Genomic DNA, 19,774 nt, shown 5'->3' on the forward strand with positions numbered 1-19,774 from the left:
CATCATTTCTTCTTGCTCTTGTCGCAAATTTAATCATACAATTTGTGCGCTGTCATTTTATGTTTGAATAAGTTCGATTTTTGTCTAAATATCTTCTCGCATTTTTCGCATAGATAATCTTAGCGACCTTCATGGACTGCCTTTTGGTGCCTTCTCAAATTTCCTTTACCCCCAAATTTTTTATCACATTGGTCACATGTGTAATCTTTACGACCTTCGTGCACAGTATTTTTATGTGACTGCAGATGTGATTTTCGTCCGAATTTTTTCTCGCATTCGTCGCATACAAAATCTTTCCGACCTTCATGAACTGTCTTTTGGTGTAAAAGCAAAACCGTTTTCTGTCCAAATCTCTGCTCGCAATGGTCACATGCGTAATCTCTCCGACCGTCATGAACTGTTTTTTGGTGTCTATTCAACTGTCCTATTTCTCCAAATTTTTTATCGCACCTGTCGCATGCGTAATCTTTCCGGCCGTCGTGTACGGTTTTTTGATGCAAAAGCAAATTCGATTTCCATCGAAACACTTTCTTGCACGTGTCGCAAGAAAGTGTGTAATCCTTGCGACCTTCATGGACTGCCTTTTGATGGCCGATCAATTGAAATTTTTGTGCGAATTTCTTCTCACAATTGTTGCACGGGTAATCTTTGCGACCTTCATGGACCGTTTTTTGGTGTAAAAGCAGATTATATTTATTTGCAAATTTTTTCTCGCAATTGTCACACGAGAAATCTTTCCGACCTTCATGAACTGTTTTTTGGTGGAGAAGCAAATTCACCTTTTGTCCAAATTTCTTTTCGCATCTGTCACATGCGAAATCTTTCCGTCCTTCATGTACTGTTTGTTGGTGCAAAAGTAACTGTTGTTCATACCTAAATAGCTTCTCGCACTTGTCGCACGCGAAATCTTTGTGACCTTCGTGTACTATTTTTTGATGTCTAATCAAAGAAACTTTTTTCCCAAAATTGTGCTCGCACTTGTCACATGAGAAATCTTTGCGACCGTCATGGACTATCTTTTGGTGGGTGAGCAAATCCCATTTCTGTCCGAATTTCTTCTCGCATTTTTCGCATAGGTACTCTTTGCGACCTTCGTGAACTGTATTTTGATGTCTTCTCAAATTTCTTTTATGACCAAATTTCTTATCACATTTGTCGCATGCGTAATCTTTCTGACCTTCATGTACTGTCTTTTGGTGTGAAAGCAAAACCCTTTTGTATCCAAATTTCTTATCACATTTGTCGCAGGCAAAATCTTTGCAACCCTTGTGTACTGTCTTTATGTGTAGGAGCAAACTATATATATTTCCGAATCTCTTCGCGCACTTTTCACATAAGTAATCTTTGAAAATTTCGTGGAATATTTTTTTATGCTTCAGTAAAGTTGATTTATTTTCAAATTTTTTCTCGCAATAGTTACACGTGAAATCTTCGCGATTCTTGTGCATTAATTTTTGATGCATTATCAAATTCGCTTTTTTTACAAATTTCTTGTCGCAGCTGTTACATGCTAAATCATTTCGAACTTTGTGTTCCGATATTTGGTGTCTACTCAAATGACTTCGAAACTCAAATTTTTTCTCGCACTTGTCGCATGCATAATTTTTTTGATCGTTGTGAAATGTGTCTCGATGTGTTATCATGCTTAATTCTAGCATAAATACCTCCTGGCAAATATCACAAACGTATTTTTTTTCGTCCGAAACACAAATATCCTCGGATTTCTTTTCACTTTTATCCGTTTTGGAGTCTAAATTGAACAATGGATTCTTCTATTTAGTACCACGAAAATTGACTAATTAAAATTAATCTTTTGGTTTTATGACTTGTTTCATCGGGAAAAACAACTTTCAAACTAATTTGCTTTGACCATACTCATAATCACTGTTCGAAGTCAAATCATTCATGATCATATTATTTACAATTAAGTTATCGATTCATCTGTTTATACATTCTCCTTCCCAAACAGGACAATTTAAAATTTCAATTTCCACACACAACGTCGAGTTCACACAAACAACATAGAGTAACTAGATACTTTTACACGTATGCATAATGAACAATTTTATATTCATCCCAAAATTTACTCCATAGCCCGCCTCTGGTCGTCACATGGATATATCGCGATGCTTTGCAAGGGAAAACAAAAGCCAAAAAATAAATAAAATCGAAAAAAGTTAATTAATTAAGTCAATTTATTTATTTATTTATTTATTTATTTATTTATTTATTTATTTAATTATTTATTTATTTATTTATTTATTTATTTCGAATGCGTTACAATGATTTTTATTCCGAAATTACCGATCCAACTTTGAAAATCAAAAAACAATACATTTGATATTTTTTTATTATAACTTTTATTTTTAACTATTTCGAGATAAAATGCGATATTTCAAGTTTTATAATAGTAAAATATAAATTAATTTGAAAAATTATGTGTCCATAAAATAAACGGAATGCAGTGATTAACAGTACGCAAAATCTGAAAACACCACAATATCCATGTAAAAAAGTCTAATGATAATTCAACCCCCGAGCCTCAAGTAATACAAAATCATTTCAGCACAATTTTTATTTACATTAAGAAACATATCTATACAAGTATCTATACATACTTACAATTATCAATTATCATTTCTTCTCGCCCAATTTGCAATCTTAATCATACTGACCTTTGTGTACTGTCATTTTATGTTTGAATAAGTGCGTTTTTTGTCCAAATTTCTTCTCGCATTTTTCGCATGGGTAATCTTTGCGACCTTCATGGACTGCCTTTTGGTGCCTTCTCAAATTTCTTTTATCCCCAAATTTTTTATCACACTGATCACATGTGTAATCTTTACGACCTTCGTGTACAGCCTTTTGGTGCTGAACCAAATCAGATAATTTTCCAAATTTCTTCTCACAATCGTTGCATTCATAATCTTTTCGATCTTCATTCAGTTGATGCTTCAACAAATCTGATTTGAGTGTAAATTTTTTTTCGCATTTGTCACACGAAAAATCTTTACCACTGTCGTGTACCATCATTTGGTGGTAAAGCAAACTCGGTTTTTGTGTAAATTTCTTCTCGCACTTATCGCATTTGTAATCTTTCCGACCTTCATGTACCGTCTTTTGGTGTGAAAGCAAAACCCTTTGGTATCCAAATTTCTTCTCGCACTTGTCACATGCGAAATCTTTACGACCTTCGTGTAATGCTTTTTGGTGATGAAACAAATCATATGCTTTTCCAAATTTCTTCTCACAATTGTTGCATTTGTAATCTTTACGACCTTCATGTATTATCTTTTGGTGGGAGATCAAATTCGATTTTTGTCCAAATTTCTTCTCGCATTTATCGCATTCGAAATCTTTTCGACCTTCGTGCACTATATTTTTATGCGAACGCAGATGTGCTTTTCGTCTGAATTTTTTCTCGCATTCGTCGCATACAAAACTTTTCCGACCTTCATGAACTGACTGTTGGTGATCGAGCAAATGCTGTTTTTGTCCGAATTTATTATCGCATTTGTCGCATACGTAATCTTCGCGACTTTCGTGAACTGTTTTTTGGTGCAAAAGCAACTGTTGTTCATACCTAAATAGTTTCTCGCACTTATCGCAAGAATAATCTTTGCGATTTTCATGCACCGTCTTTTGGTGGAGAAATAAATGCGGTTTTTGCCCGAATTTCTTTTCACACTTGTCGCACGCGTAATCTTTGCGACCCTCATGTGTTGTTTTTTGATGCAACAGCAAATGGTGTTTAAGTCCAAATTTCTTGTCACATTTTTCGCACAGGTAATCTTTGCGACCTTCGTGCACTGTTTTTTCATGTCTTCTCAAATTTCTTCCATCCCCAAATTTCTTATCACATTTGCCACATGAGTAATCTTTGCGATTTTCGTGTATTGTCTTTTGGTGATAAAGCAAACTCGGTTTTTGTGTAAATTTCTTCTCGCAATTGTCGCACGGGTAATCTTTGCGACCTTCATGGACCGTCTTTTGGTGTAAAAGCAGATTATATTTATTTGCAAATTTTTTCTCGCAATTGTCACACGAGAAATCTTTCCGACCTTCATGAAGTGCCTTTTGGTGGTGAAGCAAACTCACCTTGTGTCCAAATTTCTTATCACATTTGTGGCATGCGTAATCTTTATGACCTTCATGCACTGTTTTTTGGTGCAAAAGCAAATTCGCTTGCCGTCGAAACATTTTCTTGCACACGTCACATGAGTAATCTTTGTAGACACTCAAGGCGAAATCATTCAGACGTTTGTGTATTGTCCTTTGGCGATTTAACAAATCCGATTTTATTCCAAATTTTTTCTCGCGATTATCACAGGTGAAATCTTTGTGACCATCGTGTATTTTCTCTATGTGCATGAACAAACCCCGTTTATTTTCAAATCTCTTGGCGCATATTTCACATAAGTAATTTTTTAAAACCTCGTGGAATATCTTATTGTGCTTTAGTAAAGTTGATTTATTCTCAAATTTCCTCTCGCACTTGTTGCACGTGAAATCACGATCTTTGTGTACCAATTTTTGGTGTGTGAATAAACTTGATTTTTGTACAAATTTTTTCTCGCACTCTTTGCACGCAAAATCTTCATGGCCTTTGTGTTCTGATATTTGGTGTCTACTCAAGTGACCTCGAAACTCAAATTTTTTTTCGCACTTATCGCATGCAAACATTTTTTGATCTTTGTGAATTGTGTTTTGATGTGTTATCATGCTCGATTCTAGTTTAAATGCCTCTTGGCCAATATCACAAATGTATTTTTCGTCATCTGAAACTGCAATGTTTTGTTCACTCAAAGTAACTTCGTCGGATTTCTTTTCACTTTTATTCATTTTAGTGCTTAAAATAAACGATGGATCCTTCGATTTGTTCCACGTTCATCGAGAAAGACAATATTCGAACTAATTTGATTTTACGATAAACATGATCAGTATTCGAGGAACAATGTTAAAATTGTTTTGTGATCATATTGTTTACAATTAAATTACCGATTTGTCTGTTTATACATTCTCCTTTCAAATTTGTAACAATTTAAAATTTTAACTTGACGCGACGATTCCTTCGAAAAATTTCCTGGGATTCTAAACCTGATTACTTATCGCAAAAATTTTCTACAGACAACATCGAGTTCATACAAAAAGCAGAAATCAACTAAATGCCGTTACACGTAACTATGATAAAAAATTTTGATGTTCATCGAAAAGTTTTCCTCCCCACGAAATGGCGTGATCCATAATTTGCCACTAAGTCCTCGCATGGATATGTCGCGATGCTTACAAGGGAAAACGAAAGCGAAAAACTTGTGTTTTAAATCAATAGCACAGCTTTACAAGAACAGCATAAAATAAAAATAATAAAATCAAGAAAAATAAATTAATTAAGTCAATATATCTATTCATTCAATTCGATTGCGTTTCAATGATTATACAGGAGTCCCTCGTTATACGCGGGTTTATTATTCGCGGAATTCGTTATCCGCGGTTATAGTCGATTTGCGCCCATCCCTTCGTATCCGCGGTTCGAGTCTTGTTATCCGCGGATCGAAGATCGAGATTTTTTTCTCGAACGTATCTATATTCAGTCTGAATTTGGTTAGTGTAGACGCGTCGAAATTGTCAATTAACCTAAATTTATTGAAAATTTATAAATTTATTTAAATATGGCTCTTTCTAAAAATCCGTCAAAAACTCCCTCGAAAACTCCATTAAAAACATCATGTAAACGCAACAGAAAAGTTTTGAATCTAGCAGATAAGATGAAAATTATAAATTTGATCGATGACGGAGAAAAAACTGCTTGGATTGCACGGCGCTTCGACGTCAATGAATCTGTAGCTGCCGCGCCAGAGACGCGCGCTATACGCAGGTCGCCCCGCCGAGCCGCCTCAGCTGAGGCGAGAGCGGGGAGGAAATAATTTGTAAATAGCCATGTAATTAGATATAAGTACTCTCTCAATAAATAGTCTTTAAGCCGAACACACGCTCCTCACGCCTCATTCATCAAGCACCTGCACCCTGGCCTCGGAATATAAATAAATCCACCATTCGAACGATCCGAGATAATGCATCGAAAATCCGTGAGAGCTCAAAAAACTTAGGACAGCATGCTCAATTTACTAAAGTTGTTCGATCAAATTTGATTGAGAAAGTCGAGATGATGCTACTAATTTGGATATAAGACCTCATGCACAATAAAATTCCAATCAGCAGTGCAGCTATTCGTGACCAAGCAATAGTTTTTCATGACTACTTGTGCACAAAGTATGGAAAAGAAGAAGCTTTCAACGCCAGTAAAGGCTGGTTTGAAAATTTCAAAACGAGCTTCGTAAAAACTTTATAGATTTGCAATTGTGCGCATTCTCTACGCATGTTAAAATATATGCAAGTATCTCTATGTCATCTAGCTCTCTTATAATCATTCAATAAATAATTGTTATAGAAAGCCAAATGCATGCTGAAGCACAATCTAACGAAAGAAAAGAGTAATATTTCCTAAAAATTTTACAAGTAGTGAATCAATAACTCATTAGGCAAGCACCAAAACAAACTATTTATCAAAAATGTGAGTAATTGTACCATACAGAATTTCACTATGTTGCATTTTTAACGTTAAAATTTATTCATCGCATTGAAATATACTTGAAGAGAAGTGCTTTATTATTTACATTTATTCTTCACTTTTATTAAATAAAGTATTCAAGAACAATCTATTAAGTTTTTGGAACAGTATTAATTACTCAACAAAATTAGTATTGAAATAATTCTTTAATGCACAAGTTGAACAAAATTGAATTTATAAAATAATTCATAACTTAACTAGCTCCCCGCCTCCACTCATTCTTAGACGAATAGCGTGCGCGTACCCCTACTCTTATTATATGTGCTTACTTACTTTCACCATACATGTGAAAGTATGTAAGTCGATCAGTAAGCTTTTAAACTTTGTAGTGTAAAGAACTAAGATAGATCAAATCAACGGCAAAAGTGATTTATTGAGAAAAGAATTATTAATATTCTTAAATCATCTTCTTGTTTATTACGCAGTGTAGCTGAAAAAAGTGCTTGGATTCCCAAAATTTCCGATTTCGATTCCAAAAAAAAGAAAGTACTATAGTACTATAATAATACCATAATAAAACTGTAATATATAGAAATATTATAGTGCTTCTTTCTCTTTTAAATCAAAATCGAAAATTTCTCAAAAAAAGTTTAAACTCAAAGCGCTTATAACGATTGTGAATTGTGTTTGTTAATACACGTGCTTCGAAAGATGTCTACGTTCGAGAATTTGGAGAAAGTGAGAAGCTCGCTAGAAAGTTTCGATCGATACGTCGCGGAGAGACGACTCGAAGAATTGTATCTTTTGGTCAAAGATTGGAAGGAGGAAGAGTTTCCTAATCTCCGGGAAATTTGTCCGGAAAGAATCGAGCGCCTCATCACAGATCTAATAGACCACATGGACAATTGCCCGATCGGCGACGAACGGGACATAATCGGCCGAGAATTAATCGACTTCGTTGCGCGCACTGGCTATACCGATGAGCGAGCACCACCTCAACCCTCGTCGTCGTCGTCGTCGTCTAAGCGCACTACACCTTTGCATCGTGCTTATCGGGCAAACTTCATAGACGCGAGGAGCTGGTCGAGCGTGCCCCGCAATCTTTTCATCATCTACAACAGAGTCGACGTGAATTATACCGACGAGTCCGGCCTAACGCACTTTCACGCGGCCTGCAAGTACAGCAACTGCTTGGAAATCGTGCGGAGATTCCTCCATCACGGGGTCGATTCAAATTTACTTTGGCGGGAGACGCTCGACTCGCCGCTTCATATCGCCGTGAGATACGGAAACGACGAGGCGATGGAGTTGCTGTTGAACAACAACGCCGATCCAAACTGGGCTAATGCTAGGCAATGCAGACCTCTGCACGAACTCTGCGCGAGGAATTACCCCGCGGGCAGGCACGTGGCAAGTCTATTCGATCTTGGCGTACGATACGATCGGCCGTTGGACGTGGATCCGCGAGATGGCTCTGGCAATACGCCTTTACACTTGGCAATCAGAATTTCTGCCGCCAGCGGAACCTTCAACGATACGGCTGCCGAAATCCTGCTTCGAAACGGCGCCGACCCAAATTTAAGCGATAAAACCGGCTGCACAGCGTTGCATTACGTGAGTACCGGACGACGTTCTTTAGAGTTGGCGAATTCGTTGATTCGGTGGAGCAGAGCAGACCATCTGCCATTGCGGCTAAACGCTCGTGACAGCTCGGGTGACACACCATTGCTCAGCGCGCTCAAACACAATCGCAACGACCTGGCCAGGTTTTTGCTGCTCAACGGTGCCGATCCCGACGTGGCCAACGATAAAAGAGAGATCGCTTTGCACATCGTTTGCCGTCGGAAAAATATCGAATCAAGGACGGCAATGATGGTGTTGCTGATGACCAGACCGCAACTGGTCAACTCCCCGGATAACGTGGGCAACACGCCGCTACACTTGGCTCTTATGCCTCGAGGGAACAGAACCATGATCAGAGGGCTGTTGTTAAAAGGCGCCGATGCAAATTTGGCCAATCGAATGGAATTGACACCGTTGAACATTTGTGTCAGAGGCGAGGACGAGGCTTTGGCGGAGGTGTTTTTGTGGATTGTGGAAAATTCGAACCAGCCGCTCGACAACGCCGGCCCCGACGCCTCTGGTCGGACCCCGCTCCAACGCACCGTCGAGCAGTTTTTGCTGGCGGACAATAAAAGGAATAAGAATTTGATAGCCAAATTCAGACTTCTGACCGGTATTTTGGTCGTGGCCGAAAACGTCGAGGGGAGAATCAACCGACCACTGGTCCAAAGCGAGCTCACGACGATCGCGAACTCGTTGAAGAAGTTCAAGCTGTTCCAGAAACCGATGGCGAACGAGGCAGCGAGACGCTGGTACGACGACGATAGTTTCACCAGCGTAGCGAAGGAGATAAGGATAATCGAGGATCTGTCGCTCGACGAATTGGTTCGTATGGAAGACGACGAGGGCCGGCTCGAATACCGCGATTATTTCGCGTTCGCGCACTCGAAAAAGATCGATCTGCTGTGCGAAGAGCACCGAGATCCCTGCGTTTTGCAGCTGTGCGAGACGATGCTGAAAGGATTTTTTCGACAATGGGCGCTGTGCCCGTTACAGAAGTTGATACATTATCGACTGCCAATTGAATTGTGCGAGATGATCGTTCGGCACTTGCCGAACGAATCTTTGTATGATATTGTTTTGGCTGCAGACCAACATTTATGGTGACGTAAAAAGAAAGATAAAAACATGTAAGGCCAAAGAACCTTCGAAAAGAGCAAAATAATGATGTGTGTCGAGATGATTTATTCTTCTTCAGATGGAATTAATAAAAAAAAATTACTATAATATACCAAGTTTTCATTATTATACTTCCCTATACTGCCTAAGATCACCAACAATTCCATTTATTATGTGTACCATTAACACATGTTTTCTAAGTCAATAAAATAAATAACTTCATGTCAAGCAAGATATACAACAAAAGGGAACTCTTAAAAAGTACGCTGAAAACTGAAGTCTTCTAGTATCTATGCAGGGCCTCAAAATTGAATTTTCACTTTTCAAGTTTCTTTCAAGCTTTTTTGGGTGGGCATGAAAAAATTGTTGAAAGATGATTATTGATGTAAAATTTGATGAGGAATTCCATTTTGTTATCAAAAGTAATGTTCTATACCTAAAAACCCATTAAAAGCCAAAAATAGCATAAAATTTTTAAAAATGAAGTTGTTCGTACCTATCGAATGATCCAAAAGTGTAATATACTCATCGATAGACCATCAATGAAACTTGAACTAAACTTTGATTGAAAAACCAAGATTTCAACACCTTTTATGCTGTCAAATTTAATCTGTATATTAATTAAAGATGAACAAATTTGAATATTATGGTCTATCTATGAGCTTCTAGACCAATCGATGATAGACTTTCTTGATTTTTAATAGATTTTTAGGCTATAAACATGATTTTCAATAACAAACCGTAATTCCTTATACAATTTTACAAAAAAATCATGTTTATAACATAAAAACTCCATAAAAATTAAAATTAAGCAGAAATGTAAAACAGGCTCTACAAGCTTCTATTCTCCTCAGAGTGCACTGCACTGTGCAGACTGCAGGCATTGCACACTTTTCTTCTTCTTCGTCACGTGGCGCCGACTGTGAGTAAACTCTGCGTCATCCGGCCATTAACGTTTTGCCCACTTTTGTCTAATGTCTTTTCAAAATTCAAGTTTCATCTGTTCACTGCGCTCTGTGGCCAGGTGGGTGCGAGACACCAAACCGCCATCATTATGTCATAAATTAAGGCGACTCTCGAAACTCGACTCATTGCGTTACATTACGTTGTGTCAAGTTACGTGTAAGTGTTTATAGCACACGTGGTAAACTAGAAATATGACACGTGGGTGTTGGTTATGTAGTATTAATGTAAAGTGCATATGTGTAACGTGACACACGCACACACTCGTTGTAATACATGTAACCAGAGAGTATAGAAACATGACTCAAAAATGCTTGGTGGAAAGGATCTCGATCAACCTGTACATATACCTCATGTCTCGCAACCGACGGCTTCACCGACGACTTTCGTCATACCCCCAGCCGAATCGTCTGCTGCTGCAATAGTCCTTTACTTTCTCAAGATGGGCTCTACGAGAATTACGATAATCATCCCGATTCCCGATCCAATTCGTATCTAGCGATTTGATAGTTGTACGGGGCAGCAGACTACGCGCTCGAGCTCAATCAGCAGTAAAAGCAGCAGCGAGTGACAGTTAGTCGTCGACAATAACAACACGACTCGCTGAACAACAAGAGCACCGCAGCAAGCACCAGTTTCGAAGACGGCTCGATTAGCCAGTATTTAGATTCGTCCTCCATCCAGTCGACTGTTTTAACGCGGGACACCGATTACTTCTTCGCAGCAGCAGTTGGTATAGGTAGTCAAAAGCCAGTCGCTCAGAACACCGGCCTCGACGAAGCAAAGCCCAAACAGATCTCTGACAGTATCAAAGCTGAGATCATGGACAAGTCCAACATTGTCTATTTACCCGGTTTGAAGTTGGAAGTCAAGGATTACAATGATGTTTGGCTCAGTGCTAGGGTAGTCGAGGTCGATGCTCAAGGGAAGGATGTTTTGATTCACTTTGACGATATGGCAACTAGATCCAATGAATGGATACCAATGGATAGTTCGCGTCTGAAGATGACGACTCAGCCTCCTGAAGAGCAAACCAATACTTTTCAAATTAGTGAAAATGTTATAGCCAAAAGGATTGATGGCACATGGTGTGATGGCCAAATTAAGACATCTCATGGCAACGACAAAGAAACAGAGACCAGTAGCCAAAATGCAGATGTTATTCAAACGCCAGAGCCAGCTAGAGTAGTTGTCAAGACCAAGACTCAAACTCTTGTGGAAATACCAGGTACATTTACATTCATTTATATATTTTTAATTGAATATCATTTTTCTAATGATCAATTTTCACATTTCAGTTAATCCAATTGAAAGTGATCAAAATTATTCCAGTATTGTAATTGGAAGTTTGAGAGTTAAAACAAAAGATGGCGCTTTAAAATGTCCAAAAGGTTGTAAATCATTTAGAACTGAAAACTTTATCAAACAACATATAAAAAACTATCATAAAGAATTGGTTCCATACTTGGATAACTTAATACCTAATGTTGCTGACTTAGCTTATGCTCGAACTGCTGGAAAGCCTGTTGAAGATATTGTTTCAAAAAAATCTAGAAAGCAAACTTTGCCACCAAATCATGTTAAATTACGTACTTCTTCAACCTGTGACAAAAAAGGAATTTCTAAAGCTGAATCTGAAAGTCAAACCAAAATTGATATAAAAGCAGAAAGAGGTAACAGTAATCATGAAGATAGTTTATCCGAAATAAGTAATCTTAACAATTGTACTGCGTCTCCTGGAACTTCATTCGATATGAGAAACAAAGACAAAAAAGCCCGTACTGGTATTAAAGTTTTATTGCCAGTTAGGCGTTCATTATCTATTGTTCACAATGTACCAGAAAATTTTCTGCCAACAAATGCAGAGCCAGAGATATGCAGGCCAAGCGATCTAAGAGGAATGAAGAAGAGACTTACCAGTGAATCAAGTATAGCCCCAATATCTAAAAAGCAAAGGCAATTTTCTGAAATTGATAACAGTTTTTCTCTATCGGATGACAGCGTCTTTGACAGAGATGATACTTTAGATTCCAGTAATAAATCTAGCTTTTTAAATAGTTCAGAATTAGCTAATAGTAGTGCCAGTGACACAATTCCACCTGTAGTAGGTGATACAATATTAGAAAATGACGAGCTTATCAAAGTCGAAGAATTAAGCGAAGAAGATATAGTTAATTGCATTTGCTGCAAGATGGAGGAAGATGGATTGATGATTCAGTGTGATCTGTGCCAATGCTGGCAACACGGCATTTGTAATGCGATAGAACGAAAGGAAGATGTACCCGATGAATACATATGTTACTTTTGTCGTAAAAACGATCAAGGCTGGTTACACAAAGGAACACTACCAAAGTTGAGTGCAGTGCACATTAATGCCGAAAAAGACGAACAAAGATCTACCATGCTGAAACATGCACACGAAGGAACACTACCAAAGTTGAGTGCAGTGCACATTAATGCTGAAAAAGACGAACAAAGATCTGCCATGCTGAAGCGTGCATTCGACATTATGAAAATGGTTTTGGAAATCAAGGACGTGCTGCACAGTTTGAGGGTGAAAATTAACATAGCGCAAAATAAAGATCACCCAAAACTATATCTCTGGGCGAAGAGCTGGAGTAAAATCAAAATACCGTCGTACGAGAACAAACCGGTACCGTTGTGGGAAACGATCCAAGACGGAAATGACAATAACGAAAACAGCAGCACCGATATCAAAATACCGTCGTACGAGAACAAGCCGGTACCATCGTTGAAAACAATCAAAGACGAAAATGACAATAGTGTCAACGCCAAGATCGATAACCTGCCAAATACGTCGGATGATGATTTGATTGAAATTCTCGGCGAAGACGAGAATGAAATTTCACTTACTTCGTCGATGAATCTCGGCTTCAACGACAGCAGCCAGTCGTCGATCTTCGAGTCATCGGAAGAACCCTGGGCACCCAAGCCCGAGGCACCCATCGTCTCGGTAGAGTGCAAGTCGCGTCTACTTGAGCACATCGAGAACCTCCAAGAGTGGGTGGACTCGACCTTGAACTTCGTAGAGGTTCAAATAGAGGATTTGGAGAAAAAATTTGAGTGGAGTCCGGAAACGAACGATCAATACATGCACACGAGCCAAACATTGCTCATGGTTCTGAGAGATCTGGAAAACGTGCGAAATTATTCAGTCTAGAGTTAAAATGTGTATATATTGTAATTTTTTGACCTAGTCATTTTTTAAAATTAGGCTGTAAAAAAAAGAAGTTCTGTACATATTCCAAATCCATTTATTGATCTTAAACGGTGAAATCTCTGTATTCAAACTGATCTCTCTTATTTAAGTACACACATAATCAATGATGATTAGCTGTCAGGTCTACATAAGCAACATCAACCGATTATATGCATTAGTTGTCGAAATCTCCATCATAGCACTGCAGCTGTGCCAGCATCGCAGTAAATCATTGTGCAAGTTGACCTATGTATTCGATGTACAATTTAGATTTATGCAAAAGGCAGTCGTAAAATATACCACGTTCATTAATAAATTTTCTGAATAATCATGATTTTTTTCTTGAGAATTATAATTGATGTAATTTTAACCACAAGGCCTAGGGAGAATAAAAAAACTAGCTATATTTACGAGACGCACATTTTTTATTTTTTGACGAATGAATGCGTGTACAGTTATAAAATTTATAGAAAGAACTACAATTTCAATATCGATTTTGTGTTGAAATAAGATTAATCATAAACGTAATTTTAAAATTCATATTATGAGCTTGTTGATTTCATCAGTGTTCATTTTCAAGTAATCCGATAATTCAGATTCTCGATGAATGCTACCAAACGCTAATAATTCATTACAGTTAGCACTTGGCAGAATTTCTTTTTAGGCTTAATTAATTGAATAATTTAGTAAATTTTTTTAAATATTTTGCTGATGATAGTCTAGGATAATATTTTTGTTTTTCTACGATTGATTTATCGAATGTTTAGTGAAGGAATCAATGATATCGTAATGTTGATTTTTTCATTCATAATCTAGGGGATCGAAATCCCAGACCCCCCACCGTTCCAAAAATCCTTGACACATCGTCTTAATCAGATGTGCAATACAATTTTCCCTATCCTGTCGAGGCAGCTGATTCAATTCTTCCAAGCGTGCAAATTTCCAGTATTCCATGTACGTGAGCAGTTCTTTGGCCTCGTCGTATGGCAATTCTATCAGACGGTAGAGCGACAGGCCCGGCTTGACCATTATCCGTTCCGCTTCTCTCCTGAAATCCTCGCGGTCGTACCAATTTTCGGCGAGTTTGGCCAAGTTTCCATACACATCGGACATTCCGAGATCTCCGTTAAGTTCTTCAGCGACGCGTCGATTTATTTCGTATCCATATTTTTCTAGCGTATCGATGATAGCGAGTCCGCTGGACGCCCAATAAAATTCATCGTGCTCGCCCAGATCCTCTACGTTCCAGAATTCGTGGTGATAGGCGCAATAGACCTTGGACGGGTCGGCCTTGCGATTCTTCAGTAAATATTCGACCATTTCCGGGCGGTAATACAAAATGGCCACTTGCAGTGGTGTCCGCCCCTCCCAATTCTTTGGGTCGACTTTCACCTCTCGCTTCAGTTCGTCGTTGATTTTGAAGAACGCATCCAATAACTCGACATCGTGCAACTTGCAAATCATATGCAGAGGTGCATTGTCATCGTCTCCAAATCCCTCTCTTTGCGCGTTCGGATCCGCGCCGTTTCTCAGCAGCAACTCCATCAATTCTTTCGTTCTGTAATGTTTGTACAGAACCAAGTGCAGTGGCCGGCAACCCGTCTCCCATAATCCTCCCCCGTCCGCGGCTGTTTTTTCCACGAGGACGTTGGGATCTTGGCCGAGCTCGAGAAATTTTTCGATCGCCTCGACGCATCCCATCTGGCAGGCTGCGTGGAAGTGCGGGTATCCGTGTCTGTCGGTGTAATTCACGTCGAAGCGATCGTAAATTTTAAACAATAAACGTACGTAGCCGGCGTATCCAATTTTGGCCGCCCGGAGCAGTGGCGTGTCGCGAAGCAACACGGGCCTGCCTGCCTCGTCCAGTTCGGGCTCGTCTTTGTAACCGCTCTCGATCACGAGTTCGATCAATCGTTTTCTTAGATGAGCAATCTCTGAACAAATTATCTCTGAACAACTTAAAACTGCATAAGTTATCGGATACAAGAGTAAATCACGCTCGATTTCGTTACGCGAAAGAACTTCCCGGAGATTATGAAGTTGGGGCTCCCATAAGTTGATTAAATCACGGAGTTTACGGATAAATGTTTTTTGTTCCTCTTCAATAATCTTACTTCTTGGATCATGTCTATTTATATAGTCCGTTATAGTAGCAGGGCTCATATTGAAATAATCTGGTCCCTCGTGTTGTCCAACGAATTTTTTATCGACGACCTTCGGCATCGTGATATATAGTTTTTCACTCTCACACACACACACACACGATCACTTGAATATGTTAAAACTTTATTTTTTTGTCGAAACTCACTTACTTAATTCAATGGGAACGATCTGTATTTAACGTTCACGTCACGGCGTTGCCACAGTAAGCACTGAAATGATTCGACTATGCGTGTAAGCTAGTCATCTACGATGAGATGGAGGTGGGGCTATAGCGAAATTAGAAAGTACGTACACGAACGCCATGTGTTTGAAGCTGTACGGAAAAAATCCATATCGCGAAAAAAATATCTCGTTGCGTACAATTTCGGGTTCAGCGACTAAAAATATTCTACGTAATATTTCACACCGACTGTATGACATGGTCTTGAACTGCCCCGCCTGATCGAAGAAAATCAATAAAAACTACTATAACTATATTAAAATATCACAATTAGCTCTTGTAGGAAAGTATAGTAAAAAAGCCACTAGTGAGCTTTTTTATACAAACAAAGTACTGACATATAAAGTGCTGGTAAAATCGCTACTTATCAATTAAGATTGTAAATGTTGTATAGAACAAAACTCAAAATTGTTTTCTGCATTACTGTAATAATTACTATTTTTTACTATTTTTTCACTTGGATTAACTATTTACATTATATTGTATCGATAAAATATATTATGCAGTTCTTTTCTTTTAGTTTACATAACTCAATATTAATGTACAATAAAAAATAAAGCAATATTAAATTCATGATGCACATTTAGAGTAATTTAGAATAGTAAAATTAATTTAGCAATTATAAAAGTGACATTATTTTAGTTGGGTCGGTAACGAAAGCAGTCTATGATCTAGGATCGATATAGATCTTGTGTGGGTAACTGAGATATTATCGATCGATATTATCGATAGTTCGATGACGGCAAAAAAAACTGAGTGGCGGTACTGGACGTCACATAATATTGCAATAATTTTTATGATTGCTTATGTTTACTTACCATTAGATCTTCAAAGGCCATAAAATAGCACGTACTATCTTGTAAAAAATATTTCGTATTATTAATATAATTCGAATCATATCGTGGTAATCTTTATTTTAAAGATTCAAAATATGCACAAAAGAATTGTAAACATTTAGTTTTAATAATTTATTTTCTTATGTCGCCATTTCTTGAGAAAAAATTCACACGAGAATTATGCAAAGAAAATTATTATATATTCGGTCTTGATCACAAAAATCATCATTTTCAACTTTAAATATATTAATGAGATTATTCAACTATATAAGTTAGAATAAAGTTATCAAAGTTCAGTTTAAATATGTTTCTCAATGAAATATTCTGAAACTATTTGATATTATTGATTCAGCTTAAAATTATCATAAAAATAGTCAAATTCACTCATATAGCGAAAAGATGAATCGTATTGAACTTCTGATTTCCGAAAAAAATTATTCACCATCATCTTTTGTTTATTATTGTCGCAAGCTTTTAAAATGGATTTGTCTTTCCCCAGACATGAATAAAATCGTCCAGCTGTTTGGAAGGATTATTGGGGTCAGCTTGACAGCTTTTATAATACTTAATATGGTAATTATTTAATATAATATCAATTTTAAAAGAACTACGTATCTTCTGATTTTCTAGTTCAGGGTGTAAGAGATTACTTATTCATGTTTGTCATCTTTATTTACCCGTTTTCCCGTAATAATATTAAGAAATCAAAAAAATTTTTTTTTATAATTTTTCTCGATCTTCTCAAGTCTAATTTTTTACGTCAGTCAAAATTTTTTATGAACAAAAATTATTTTGACTAAACTAATTGGAGTTTCGTATACAGACCTCGAGGACACTCTCTGTCTGCATTTTAATCCCATAGAAATGAAAAAGGGTTAAAAAATTAGATTGAAAAAAAAAATCGTGCGTCATATTTGGGAATACTAAGCCTATTGTGGTGCAATTACACATTTAACACATTTTTGAAGTTGTTTAAAGTGAAAAATTATGTTTTTCCACATTTCAAAAAGTGTATTTTTTCAAAGGTGGAATGCTCTCCTCGTAAGTTAATTACGGACGTCATGGTTATTTTCAAAATGTTTTTTATTTTAGTATCAAAATATATCGCCCTGCACGAATAAATTGTTACTATCTCATTTCAGGTGCTTGTACTTCTATCTGGATTCATCAACAAAAATATGAGTAATAATGATATATTCGATGCAACTTATGGTTGTATTTTTATGATTGGATTTTTATTGGTTTACGCGTCTACTATTAATACGACTAATGAGGTACTACGTCATATGCATCTGCATCTTAAAACTCTGTTTTTAATAAATTATTATCATAGTCGATGGCCGTTCTGATTAAAGTTGAAATGATGTGGAAAAAATGCAAAAACTGCACAGAGAAAAAGATCATTTTGGAGCAAGCTAGAATTGGTTTTATCATATCTGTACTTTACGTTGGTTTGTGCTAATTTTTTTACTTTAACTATTATTTATGAAAACTATTTTTCATTCAAGTTCACTGTCTCTTTTCCAAATTCTTGTAATTTAAAAATGTTATCTCCTTAACAAGACTTTTGTTATTGTATCAGTTTTTAAAATACTATACCTTGAACTTTATGTATTTAATTATAAAAACAATTTTAGGAAAGATCGGCTTTCTGGGACTTCTATTTTAATTTACAAACATTTTTTCCACAGGCCTATTAACTTTTAGTTTTTTTGGATATAGTTTGGAACCAATTATAAAATATTCAATAGTAAGTTGGATATCAGAAAATAAATCAGTTGAAAAAGGCGTCTGCCTCCCCTTTTATTTTACTTCCATCGTTGAAAACTACTACTGGATAGTGTTTTGTTATACACTGATACTTACTAGTATATGCATTGCTACAATCAGTACATTTAATTACTTTCAAATTTCTGTGGCAAAATTCATTGTGGGAATGTTTAAAATCATAGGGTAATCGTGAACTTGAGTATAACTTTGACCACCGAAATGGACGAAATCTTTTTATGGTTCATTTTTAATATTGAAATTATTTTTATTTCAGACACGATATGGTGCACATGCATGAAAAATTGGAATTGACTTCTGAACCTTTGCAAAATGAACAAATAATGGAAATAATTAATAAAAGAATACGCACTAATATTCAAAGACACCAAGAGACAATCGAGTTGAGTAATTATGATTTTAAAACCGAAATCAAGAGTCAATACTTAAGATTTCTCATAAAGAATAACAAGAGTATTAATCGACTGTAATTTAACCACAGTGATTAATCATTTCAGGTTATTCAAAGCTTTGCAAAAACAAACGAATATGAAGTATTTCATTATCATAATATTGATAATCTCGGAATTAAGTTTAGCAGGATTCTGGGTATGTTTTTTAATTATCAGATAAATTTTTATAAATTATTTAATTTCAAGTTTCATTTTTTGATGTGAAAAAATTTGAAGTTAAATGATCTTATTTATTACTTTTTAGAGTATAGTTGTACTCGAAAATAACAAATTGTATGCTTTAAAAATGATTGCAACAATGATTGCTACAATGATGATTCTGTTATACTTAATTTATTCAAGTGAAGACTTGATGAACGCCTGTGATCGTTTGAACCAGGATTGGTATTTAGACTATAGGTCGAAAATTAAACCATACGAAAAATAACTATGTTTAAAACTACTCTTTCAGTTATGACGCTAAATGGTACTTATTCAAAGTAAAAGAAAGACGCTTGATTCTTTTAATGATTCTCCGAACTGCAAATCCTTGCACTCTCACAGCTGGTCCCACGGTTCAGATGAATTATGAAACTTCTGCCATTGTGAGTTATCTAAAATGAAACGATTAATTGCACAATTTTATGGCTGCATTTTGAAATCTTTGAGTAATTTTATAGATTTTGAAAATGGTATTATCATATTTGATGGCTTTTTATCGCATAATGGGAGATGGAAATTGAGAGTTATTTGAGAAAATAAATAAAATGCAAATTGGTACGGCTATTAAACACGAGTAAAACTACATTATAAAAATGTTACAACGAAAAAATTTGTCCAGTG

General features: G+C 36.7%; 4 protein-coding genes across 7 annotated transcripts; 3 read left to right on the top strand and 1 right to left on the bottom strand.

Moving 5' to 3' along the window:
* Positions 1-3,981: 3,981 nt before the first annotated feature.
* On the bottom strand, positions 3,982-4,914 carry LOC106654160 (gastrula zinc finger protein XlCGF52.1-like; the record flags this gene model as incomplete). The annotated part of the gene is made up of 1 exon (XM_014373885.2): positions 3,982-4,914. A coding segment is annotated over exon 1 (861 nt), but the record flags the coding sequence as incomplete, so codon positions are not given.
* A 2,365-nt stretch (positions 4,915-7,279) lies between these two features.
* On the top strand, positions 7,280-9,298 carry LOC106654030 (tankyrase-1-like). The gene has a single exon (XM_014373718.1). The coding sequence runs from the start codon at positions 7,280-7,282 to the stop codon at positions 9,296-9,298; it is 2,019 nt and encodes a 672-aa protein (XP_014229204.1).
* Positions 9,299-10,407: 1,109 nt separating this feature from the next.
* Positions 10,408-13,874, top strand: LOC106654118 (PHD finger protein 20-like protein 1). Of its 4 annotated transcripts, none has more exons than XM_023459470.1 (3): positions 10,408-11,501; positions 11,572-12,902; positions 12,993-13,874. In XM_023459470.1, exons 1-3 carry the CDS (start codon positions 11,096-11,098, stop codon positions 13,452-13,454), a joined length of 2,199 nt encoding a protein of 732 aa, XP_023315238.1. In that variant the 5' UTR covers positions 10,408-11,095; the 3' UTR covers positions 13,455-13,874. The 4 variants fall into 4 exon arrangements, with proteins under 4 accessions (XP_023315238.1, XP_023315237.1, XP_023315236.1 ...); XM_023459469.1 differs by having other exon boundaries at positions 11,572-12,667; positions 12,752-13,874; XM_023459468.1 differs by having other exon boundaries at positions 11,572-12,612; positions 12,697-13,874.
* A 4,774-nt stretch (positions 13,875-18,648) lies between these two features.
* LOC106654028 (odorant receptor 10a-like) lies at positions 18,649-19,674 on the top strand. The gene is made up of 6 exons (XM_014373717.1): positions 18,649-18,665; positions 18,757-18,887; positions 18,982-19,088; positions 19,197-19,336; positions 19,404-19,536; positions 19,612-19,674. Exons 1-6 carry the CDS (start codon positions 18,649-18,651, stop codon positions 19,672-19,674), a joined length of 591 nt encoding a protein of 196 aa, XP_014229203.1.
* The last annotated feature ends 100 nt before the right edge of the window (positions 19,675-19,774 follow it).

The sequence above is a fragment of the Trichogramma pretiosum genome, unplaced genomic scaffold, assembly GCF_000599845.2.
Source record: "Trichogramma pretiosum strain Unisexual culture from Peru unplaced genomic scaffold, Tpre_2.0 scaffold61, whole genome shotgun sequence".
Lineage (NCBI taxonomy): Eukaryota > Metazoa > Arthropoda > Insecta > Hymenoptera > Trichogrammatidae > Trichogramma > Trichogramma pretiosum.